General features: G+C 53.7%; 1 protein-coding gene across 2 annotated transcripts in view; it reads left to right on the plus strand.

The window, feature by feature from the left end:
* Positions 1-5,119, plus strand: part of NSUN2 (NOP2/Sun RNA methyltransferase 2) — a 32,987-nt gene extending 27,868 nt beyond the window's left edge. Inside the window, exons 16-19 of one of the 2 annotated variants that reach the window (XR_011249621.1) lie at positions 862-942; positions 1,163-1,301; positions 2,138-2,454; positions 4,154-5,119. Coding sequence is in view for 1 of the 2 variants with exons in the window: in XM_069556118.1 (XP_069412219.1) it covers positions 862-942; positions 1,163-1,301; positions 2,415-2,454; positions 4,154-4,499 (606 nt within the window). In the remaining variant the exon portion in view is untranslated. The remainder of the gene's footprint in view (positions 1-861; positions 943-1,162; positions 1,302-2,137; positions 2,455-4,153) is intronic. The other variant, XM_069556118.1, reaches the window with a different exon arrangement.
* Positions 5,120-10,817: the final 5,698 nt, after the last annotated feature.

Consider the following 10,817-nt stretch of genomic DNA (forward strand, 5'->3'; position numbering starts at 1 on the left):
GTGGGCACGGGCCGCCCGCCCAGGGGTCTCAGAGACACCAGTGGGCGCGGGCCACCTGGCCGTGTCCTTCCCGCCGTCTGTGTCATGGGGCACAGGGGTCTGCCTGCTGCTCTGTGGGCCCTTGGTTTCGTTTTTCCTTAACGGTAACCTTTAGGGCCTGCATCTTACTTGCTTTACTGTGTTCCCAGCTCATTTCCCTCTCGCCTGTTTGTTTCACACGGCCCAGCTCCATGTGGTCTGGAGGTCCTGGGCATCACGTACTCTCAGGACAGGGCTTGGACACTGTCCTCTCCTGGGCGCCCACCAGGGTTTCCAGGGTGACGGCAGCCTTGCTCCTGATGGCCTGTGGACCGCATGCTGATATTTCTTGTGTTCTCAGAGTTTCCTAGTTTTAGTGTCTTATTTGAGTGCTAATTATCGGGCTTCCCTGGTGGCTCAGTGGTTAAAAAAAAACTACCTGCCCATGTGGGAGACATGGCTTCGATCCCTGGGTCAGAAAGAGCCTCTGGAGAAGGAAATGGCAGCCCACTCCAGGATTCTTGGCTGGGGAATCCATGGTCAGGGGAGGCTGGCAGACTACAGTCCATTGGGTCGCAAAAAGTCGGGCAGGACTTAGCAACTGAGCGCATACGCACGCGTGTGCTAAGTGTTAGTATAAGCCACGTAAAGCAAAACCGCTTGAGGATTTCAGTCAGGCTGAGAGTGTCTGTTTTGGTCAGAGGACCGTGTCGGGCACTTCTTCCCTTCTTTCAGCAGCTGCTGACAGCTTTGTCTCCTCGTGGTGCTGACAGAAGGGAGTATTCCCATCAATTTTCCTGACTTCCGCTTTCGTGTGTGTTTCATCTGTATTTTCCATCACAGGTCATTAACACTGGGATTAAAGTCTGGTGTCGAAATAACAGCGGTGAAGAGTTCGACTGTGCTTTCCGGTTGGCGCAGGAGGTGAGGGCATGGACGGGTGTTTCTGAGCCGGCATGGTTTCTGCCTCCTGCGGGAGCTCCTGTGGTTTCTGAGCTCTCCTGGGCTGGGGGCTATGTCTGCCTGTGCGACCCCCATGTCACTGGGGTCCCCCCACCCCGGGGTAGGGGCCAAGGTGAGGGGGCGGACCCCGGGTACCGCCTCACACTGGTCGTCATGGTGATGTCTCTCTGTATCCCCACAGGGAATATATACGTTGTACCCATTTATTAACTCAAGAATCATCACCGTATCCATAGAAGACGTCCAAGTTCTGTTAACCCAGGAAAACCCGTTCTTCAGGAAGCTCAGCAGCGAGGCCTACAGCCAGGTCAAAGATATGGGTAAGCGGCCTGACCCGGAGACGCAGTCCGCCCTCACCCAGGGCTGCTCGGTGCTCCCGCCTGCCGGGCCTTTCTAGCCTCGGTGTTCTGCCCGCTGAGGCTCGGTTCTCAGGGCCTGCGTCCACCCGCCGACGGATCTGAGGGAGGAGGAGGTAGTCCGATGGGCGGGGACGTGCCTGGGGCCGCACCCCTCCTGGGGCGCTCTCCCCAGCCCGCCCCCGCGCCCGCCTGTGCAGGTGTGGGGCTCAGTGGCCGTCGGGGAAGCCGAGGCCCAGGAGGGCGGCCAGCACAGGATGCGGTTCCAGCGCAGGACGCTGTTCGTTTGGTGTCTTGGCCAGTCCCCTGCCCTGCAGGGCGCATCCTTGCCTGAGGCTCCTGCCTCTCCATGGAGGGGCTCAGCCGGGCTTTCCTGTCTCTTAACCTTCCACCCACATCCTTCTAGTGAGATTTTCAGCTCAGAATGAAAATAGGGCCACCGGGGATTCTAATTGCGTTTGTTTTCTGTTCTCGCTTCCTTCTTTATCGCTGAACCCGCGTTTCTGGCTCGGTTTGAGGGAAAAGGTACAGATTGGGTATTACAGTCGAGCAGGCTGAAGTTTGGAGCCACGGCCCAAGGCCCCGGCGCCTCCGGCCAGGCTCGACTCCTCGGGTGGAACCACGTTCACCTTGGGGTTTGTCGTCAAGGATAAGGGAACTGCTTGGTGGTGTTTTTGTTTTGTTTTTTCCTTTTAATCCTGCCTTTACATGATTGTGGTATGATTTTGACAATTTTTATATGTTGTTTCACGCTGTTTCGGGGAGTTGGACCAATTATCTCTTTAATTTTGCATTTTGAGAATTAGGCAGTGGTTAATCCCCACCTCCCTGCGCCTGAGAGAGCCTTGCAGAGCAGCTGAATCCCTGCACGTTCTGACTCACGCCGCGTCCACTATCTCTGCGGCCCCACTTGGTGCCTGGCGTGGGGCGGCCTGGTGGGCTTAGAAAGAAAGGCCTCTGGCCTTCTCCGAGACCCCTGAGACCTAGCTTCTAGGTTCTCCTCTGGGCTCGTGAGCAAGGGCAGCAGAGGCGTCCGGACCTGGAGGGCTCAGCCAGCAGTGTCCGTTTCTCTTCCAGCCAAGGGCAGCGTTGTCCTGAAGTACGAGCCGGACCCCACGTAAGTGAGACGCTCTGCCCTCGGAGCCTCTGCGTTCTGGGCGGGAGGGCGGGGTCGTGTTAGAAGCCTTTCAGGATGCTCCCCTCAGACAGCGCCGCGGAGCCCTCGGAACTGCGGTGTTCCCAGGTGTCACCGTGACGACCCTCTTTACGAAGCACGTGTGCATGTTTATTCAGAGGATAAAGCGCAGGGTCAGTGTGAAGACGGGGCCATTAAGAGAGGCTGCGTTCTCCCGCACCTGCCGGCCGTGTCTGGCGCTGTTGCCCTGCCCATGGGGGCGGCCCTGCCAGCTGCTGTGGCCCCCGGGACCCCCGCTCGGTGACGCCCCTCACAGGAGGGCCTGGTTCCGGGTGGTCCGCACTTGCCAGAAACGGGACAGGGCACTTGAGTGCCGGCCCGGGGCCCTCAGCGGGGTGGGGGGTGGCTGAGTCAGCATCTGCACCCCAGATGGTCCCCACTCAACAGCTGCCTCTGACAACAAAACGCCGCCTCCCGAGGAGGAGAGAGAACAGGCCCTGAGCTGGAGAGCAGTTTGGGCAGCTCCTCCCGAGGCGGGCCTTGGCCTGGGTCTGGGTGGTGGAAGGGAAGCTGGGGGCCCAGCCCCTGAGGTGGGGCCTGGCCTGGGGGGGCTCTGCACTGCCCGTGGGGGAGGGGCCAGGTCAGTTTTAAGATATTAGTACTTAGGCGGCTCACAGAAAATTTAAAATAGGCAGTTTTAGGATGTGGGCTCAGTGTTCCACGTAGGCTGGTTTCTACCAGTTGAAGTACACAGTTGAAAAGAGCTTCAGGAATTAGATTTTTTTTTTTTTTAAAGGAAGAAAATTGGAGTATGGGAATTGTTTTAGATTTTCCTCTCATTTTTTTTAATCAACTAAAATTGTTCTTAAAAAATGGAAAGGTCTGATAGATTTCTGTCTTTCTCTCTTAGTGGTTTTTCTTACTGGTTCAGGCCTTTCTCATCTTTTTCTGGTTTTTTCTTAATTATTACTTAAACCCTTGTTTGGTCCTTGCTCAGCCTGCATCACTAATGCCTGACGCCAGTGGGCTTGGGACACGTGTTTACTTAACGAGGCCTTTAGGAGCTCAAAAACTAGACCAGAGTCTCCTGTGAAAGGAGCTAAACAGCAGTGTGTGTGGCCCACAGTGACACGCACGGTGCTGGGTAAGGGCACGCGAGTGGCACTGACTGTCAGCGCCCTCCTCCTTAGGACGGGTGGCGCGGCAGGGCTGTGTGGTCACGGGTGGGGACCCAGACCGGGTTGTCGGGAGCCTCGAGTCCTGGTCCCTGACCCTGTGCCCCTGCCATCCTAGGCCGTGTCATCCAGCCTCTGGGGGCCTCGGTGTGCTCGCGTGTCTGGATGGGCCGTGAGGAGGACCCCGTGAGGGACAGGGCCGCGTGCCTGTGCGTCAATAGGCAAGGAGGCCTAGGGATAGGCCCGCAGACTTGAGAGGGCGCACGTGTCTGCACATGCTCACGCTGAGAGTGCTGGACGTCTGCAGCCCTGGGGGCTCGCCCGCGAGTTTGTAGAGGGGGACCCTGGCCAGCCTGAGGGCCTTGGCGATATTCGAGTCGGGAGGAGGGACGCCCGTAGGACGGCAGACCGGCTTGGGCGTGGCTGTGGGCGCGGTCGTCTGCGCTGGCCTCTGAAGCTGCCGTGAGCAGACGAGGACCGCTGACCCGGAGCCGCTCTGTGCGCAGGAAGCCGGACGCGCTGCAGTGCCCCATCGTGCTGTGCGGCTGGCGCGGCAAGGCCTCCGTGCGGACTTTCGTGCCCAGGAACGAGCGGCTGCACTACCTGCGCATGATGGGGCTGGAGGTGCCGGTGGGAAAGAAGCGAGAGGGCGGCGCTGGGGCGCCCGGGGCCGGTGCGGCCAGCCCCGCGGAGCCCGAAGACGGGCCGGGTGCGGGCAGCCCCGTGGAGCTGGAAGACGCGCCGGGTGCGGGCAGCCCCGCGGAGCCGGAAGACGGGGCCGGTGCTGAGCAAGAGGCCGTCCCGGACGCCTCCTCAGGCAGGGACCCGGCGGAGGCTGGCCTTCCCCGGTGAGCCGCGGGGGCCCTGAAGACCAGATCTAGGACGTGCCTGTGAAGACGGAGCTGACAGGAGGCCTGGTCTCCGAATGATCCCAGGACTCCCTTCACGTGGAGCTGACGGAAAGTACCTTTTTAGCTTCTTAGTAAGTGTTCACTTTGTTTCTTCAGCAAAGTTGATCCGCTGTGCCTGTGGCCGGAAACAGACTTGGATCATTAGAAGTCTTACTCTGCCTCGAAATGTAACTGCCCTGGCGGGAAGTTTCAGGTCCTGTTTGTTATGCCTGTATTGGTCTTAAGGCCCAAAACCTCTTTTTAAGTGTTATTTATAGAGAGAACCTGTCACTACTTCCAGATCACTGGAAGGCTGTGCTGTCAGCTTCACTGATTGCATTGGGTTGCACACGAGTGTGCCGTGCATGCAGTGGGGCTAACATCTGAGGCGTCAGATGACTTTCTGTGCCTTTGTAATAAAGGGTAAAACAAGCTTTATCTCACAGTAAGAGCTTATTGTGAGTTGTGATGCTAGTTATGAGGGTTTCGTGTGCTTTTATTGGAATGCTCTGCAATTAAATAATTTTTAAATGGGGTTTGGGATCCTTGGAAAGTTTAAATAAAGAATTATTAATGAAAACATGTATGTGTGTGACTCAAGTTGTACTCCACTTCGTGAGGTAGAAGGAACAGACTTATTTTGGGGCAGATGGAGGTGTTGGAATTAAAAGCTTCTCAGCTGGTGGAGGGAATGTTAACGTGAAGATGTGAAGTTAAGTCACTCAGTCGTGACTGCAGCCCTCCAGGCTCCCCCGTCCATGGGATTCTCCAGGCAAGAACACTGGCGTGGGTGGCCATTCCCTTCTGCAGGGGATCTTCCCGACCCAGGGATTGAACCTGTGTCTCTTGTGTTGCAGGCAGATTCTTTACCATCTGAGCTGCAGGGGACGTCCAGCTCTTTAATGAAGTCCAGGGTTGGGCCTGACAGCAGTTGAGAGGACTTGCTTATGGTTCACCTTTTATCCTCTAGAGGGCGGTGTTGACGCTGCAGCCGCGGTGGGTCTGGCTCAGCTGAGAAGGGCCTCTTAGCAACCCGGGGACTGACCGCTCTGCTGGCCTGCTCCTTGGGGCACTGCGCTCACCCAGCAGGTGCCGCCTGGCCGTGTCAGTTAATCCGTTAACCGAGTCCCTGCCGGGGGTGCCAGGCGGGGCTCTGGGTGCTGGGGACGCCACTTTTCAAGGCAGTCAATTTTAAGAAGAAGATGATGGTACAGTGAACTCTCACGTCCCCTGACAGCTTGCACGGCACACGTAGTCATCTTAGTACCTCTGCTTATTTCCACCTTTTTCTGTTTTGAAGTAGATCGTTTCTAACAATTCAAAAGATAAGGACCGTTTTTCTCTTTAAGAAATAACCTCAGTAACTAGACACCAAAAGCAGTAACAGTTACTTAATGTGAGATACCTTACATGAAAATTCTGTGCATTGAAAACTGTTAAGACGTGGATGAGAGAAATTGAAGATGCAAATAAACGGAAAGATACCCCATGCTCCTGGGTTGGAAGAATTAATGTTAAAAATGTCCATACTGCCTGCAGTGATCTTACAGATTTTCCTAGGTAAGTTTTACTGAGGTTAAAGCTGCCTGCACATTTCTTCCCGTAACTTGGTAGATATTTTGCAGGGCAACACGTAAAGACTATGTACCTCTTCGTTATCAGACTCTTGGTAGCTTTTCCTGAACCAGTTTTTTTTACCATCAGTTCAGTTCAGTTGCTCAGTCATGTCTGACTCTTTGCGACCCCATGGACTGCAACAAGCCAGGCCTCCCTGTCCATCACCAACTCTCGGAGTTCACCCAAACTCATGTCCATTGAGTCGGTGATTCCATCCAACCGTCTCATCCTCTGTCGTCCCCTTCTCCTCCCGCCTTCGATCTTTCCCAGCATCAGGACCTTTTCCAATGAGTCAGCTCTTCCCATCAGGTGGCCAAAGTTTGGAGCTTCAGCTTCAGCCTCAGTCGTTCCGATGAATAGTCAGGACTGGTCTCCTTTAGGATGGACTGGTTGGATCTCCTTGCAGTCCAGGGGACTCTGAAGAGTCTTCTCCGACACCACAGTTCAAAAGCATCAATTCTTCGGCGGTTAGCTTTCTCTGTAGTCCAATTCTCACATCCGTACATTACTGAAAAAACCATAGCTTGGACTAGAGCTATTAAACACTTTGTCTTGTCCCCTGTTTGCCTCCTTATTCATTTATTGTGTCATGAACGCAAGGGTTCCTGTGTGTTACTGTCATCGTCCCAGTTTTGGCTGACGGGACCTGCTTCTAGTTGGTTCTGACGTCCCTCAGGTATCTCTGTCGTTTGGAGTCTCCCCCGGGTCCCTGGATCCTTGCAGTGAAATCTGGTCGTTAGAAACCAAGGTCTGGTATTAGGAGTGCTCGCTGCTGCTGGGGTGCTGTTTCTTATAAACCCTCTCAGCAGACAGAACTAAGAAATCAGTGTGACTGTGTGCACACGCTGTGTTATGAGTTACCTGTACATTGTTTAAAACCCTGTCACACCAACACCTCTAGTTTCAACCTGACCCTGGGTTCTCCTGTAGCCCCCCTTCCATGTTTATCCTCTCTCCTCTCCCACGTAGGCCCCAGAGCCCTGCATTTCCTCACTGTTTGTGTGTGTTCAACATTTGAGGGTACTGATTCCCTCTTAGGGGCTGAAAGCCTCACACGGTGGCCCTTCCAGTTCCCACTGACTGTGCCAAGGCCACAGTCACCATCCTCTGACTCTCTTCCCCGAAGGTTCCTGCCGGCCGGTGCCAGTGTGAACGTCAGCACCAACTGCAGGGAATAGGGAGCTCCTAGTTTCGAATGTTTCTCCTCCAGAGCTGCTTTGAAAAACGGGTAGGAGGTGGGAGAGAGGCTTAAGACGGGGGGTCACACGGCAGAAACCGCAGCATTGTAAAGCAATTATCCTCAGAAATAAATTTAAAAAATGCAAAACTCTGGCCCTACTTATCAGAGGCTATGTCTCATGGCTGGGCTAGACTCTACACCCACTGTGGTCTGACAGGTAGCCAGGTGGAGGACCAATGGCTTATATAACCTTAGCTTGTACAGGGCTGATCTTGTAAAGACAAGTTAGAACTCTTACTGTTTTCTTTGCAGTAAAGAATCCCAGCATTTGTTCAGTTGAGGTACTTTACATTTTGTGTAGTTATGATCTGTAGAGGCCTGGGTTCGAGGTACAAAACCCAGGTATGTTCACACTGCATCATAGTTAACCATGGGCTCATTCAGTCAGCAAAGCACCCGTGAGTATTTAGATCTCTTTCCAATTTGACACATAAGCAAACCAGTTCAGTTCAGTTCAGTCGCTCAGTCGTGTCTTGACTCTTCGTGACCCGTGGACTGCAGCACGCCAGGCCTCCCTGTCCATCACCAGCTCCCAGAGTTTACTCAAACTCATGTCCATCGAGTTGGTGATGCCATCCAAGCATCTCATCCTGTCATCCCCTTCTCTTCCCGCCTTCAATCTTTCCCAGCATCAGGGTCTTTTCCAATGAGTCAGTTCTTTGCACCAGGTGGCCACACTGTCGGCACACCAGGCCTAGGTAATTGCAGTTATTTAGCAGGGCAGTGACCGGCCTTTGCCAGTGATATTCAAGTGACTCAGTCATACTGACCCGTGTCAGTCAGATATGACCAGGAGAAACCACATAGTCATGTGAGCTGGGAAACGGAAGAATTGCTGACTGTAGCGGGGTTGGAGTAATGAGGGGCTGGCTGGTAAAATGAGAGAAGGCTGTTGGGAGCCAGAGCACCTCAGGAAGGATTTACCATTCCTCACCCGGGGTTTGCTGGGGAGGGGGCGACCACAGCTCACTGAATGGCAGGAATGTAGCTGTGTCTTTGCACTCGTGGAACTTGCTGGAAGCCTGCCTCCTGGGCTGCTGGGGATGGCTGGTGGCCTCGGGAGGCCGCTGGCCACTACACTGCAGGAGCCTGGCGCCAGTCCGCTGGGTCTCCCCGGCTCCAGAATCTTGGAAATAAGACCCCTCCTTCCAGCAGTGCCTCTCTGGTGCCCTCTACTGGCAGAACTGTCTCAAGGGCCCAGGTGAGGACGATGATTGGATGAGTTTGGAGCCCTGAAATGAGCAATAACTGATACGTGATTCATTCAATACAGCAACCGAAGGGAGGGGGGTTTATTATTACCCCACTTATAGGTAAGGAAACTGCAGCAAAAAATAAAGTAATTACCAGATGCCACACAGAGTGAGTGACAAAGCTGGGATTCCAGTTTTTCAAGTATTTGTTGGCTGGCGGCCTGTGAGGCCTTTGCCGCAGCAGGTGGGTCTCCTGTGGCCTGCGGGCTCCAGAGCATGTGGGCTCAGTAGGCGTAGCACATGGCCTCAGTTACCCCACGGCCTGTGGAGTCTTACTTCCCCGACCAGGGACTGAACCCGTGTCCCCTGCATTGGAAGGCAGATCCTTAACCCCCGGACCACAAGGGAAGTCCCCAGGACTCCAATTTTTAAAAACGCGTGGGACCCACAGGAAAAGCATCTCAGGACACCTCCCCTTTCAAGGGCTGGCTGCACTGGCTGCTTTTCAGTGACCACGTTTTCATGGTTTCAGCTGCTTTTCAAAGCTGCCAGAGAAGAGTGGACCTCCGGAGGTACAAATGTGATACCTGAGTGTGTGTTTTCTGGCTTCTTTTAAACTGAAGCCTATTTAAAACCTCTGAGCTGCTTTTGTCAGATGTAAACGTGAGCACTTTTCTCAAAGCACAAGAAATTAGGAGAGTTTGCCTAGTTTGAGACGTGGGTTGAATCCAGACATCTAATTTCAACCCCCCCCCCCACCCCCCGCAAAACGCTAGTAAAAACTACAGTAACCGTATTTTAACAAGCAAAAGACAGGGCAGTGCAGAAGCAACATGGTTTCAGAAGCTGGAAAGCAGGCGAACAGGTAGTAAGACGAGAAACCGGAGGGAAGTGCTAAGCCCACGATGAGAAGAACCGGGAAGACAGCTGCATGCGGCCCTTCCCTCGGCTCCGGATGTTCGGGGCAGCCAGTCTCCCCATGGAAGATCTTCTCTGGAACCTGTCCAGCTCCAGAGGAGAGATCTAGGGTTCCTGGCCTCAGGATTCCCCAGAGCTGGCCCCCCTGGAGTCACCCTCAGAACTAGCATGTCTCCCCAGCCGTGTAGCTAATAGGTCTTGGAGCCTTCGAGTAGCCCAGAGGAGGCAGCCTGGGAGTGCCAGGCCTAGGAAACTGCCTCCGGCATCCGACACAGAGATCAAAGCAAGCAGATTAAAAAAAAAAAAAAAAAAGGCAGCACAGACTTTTCCAGGGAGGAGAAAGCTTCTTTAAAAGAAGTTGGGGACACCCCCTGGTGGTCCAGTGGGTTAAGACTTTGCATTCCAATCAGTGCAGGGCTGCGGATTCGATCCCTGGTTGGGGAGCGAAGATCCCACAAGCCTCGCAGCCAAGAAACAGAAAACAGAAGCAGTGTTGTAACAAAATCAATAAAAACTTAAAAAAAAAAGGTTCGATGATGACAGTGTATGACTAAGCCTGATGAGACCCCTTAAAACCAAAAATAAAAGTTAACAAGGGTGTTTTTCACATGAACGCTCCACTGAAGGTTTCTTTCCGATTCTAATCAACATTTTGGTGAGGAGTTTCTGCTCTATAAGAACAGTGTTGAAGGAGAAAAGACAGAGCTGGCCTAAGACAGGTTTCTCTTCCAGACACAAACCCTCCCTTGAGTATGTAGCGGGTGTGGCTAAATGAGACCCACACATCCAGAAATAGTGGCTGCTTGGCTGCTGCTGAGACAGCAAGGTTTAAAAGCTTTAAAGCATCTGTTTCCTTTGAACGGTGGAATCCGTCTTTGAGAAGACGGGTAAAATAAATTTCCTAAAAAGAAAATGACAATATACATAACTTCGACCCAGCAAGTCCACTTCCTGCACTTGCAAATGAGGAAAACGATGTGTCTACGTCATTTGATGTCCCATTGTTTATAACAGAAAACCAGAAAGACCGCGACGCCCGTGGCCAGGGCACCAGTGAAATGAATGATACCTAGCCACTGAGCAAACTCTGGGAGATGGTGAAGGGCGGGCAAGGATGGCGTGCTGCCGTCCATGGAGTCGGAAAGAGTCAGACGTGGCTGAGCCACTGCACAACAGAGGCACGCTTGATGCCACTGAAATGGTGGGAGGGAGTCAAGAGTCCTCTCCTGTGGAGGAGCACAGGGCACCCCCAAATCATCAGCCGGTTGTGACACACGTGTCACCAGGAAGGTCATCAGATACCCCGTGCCCA

This window comes from Ovis canadensis, chromosome 16 (genome assembly GCF_042477335.2).
Source record: "Ovis canadensis isolate MfBH-ARS-UI-01 breed Bighorn chromosome 16, ARS-UI_OviCan_v2, whole genome shotgun sequence".
Taxonomy (NCBI): domain Eukaryota; kingdom Metazoa; phylum Chordata; class Mammalia; order Artiodactyla; family Bovidae; genus Ovis; species Ovis canadensis.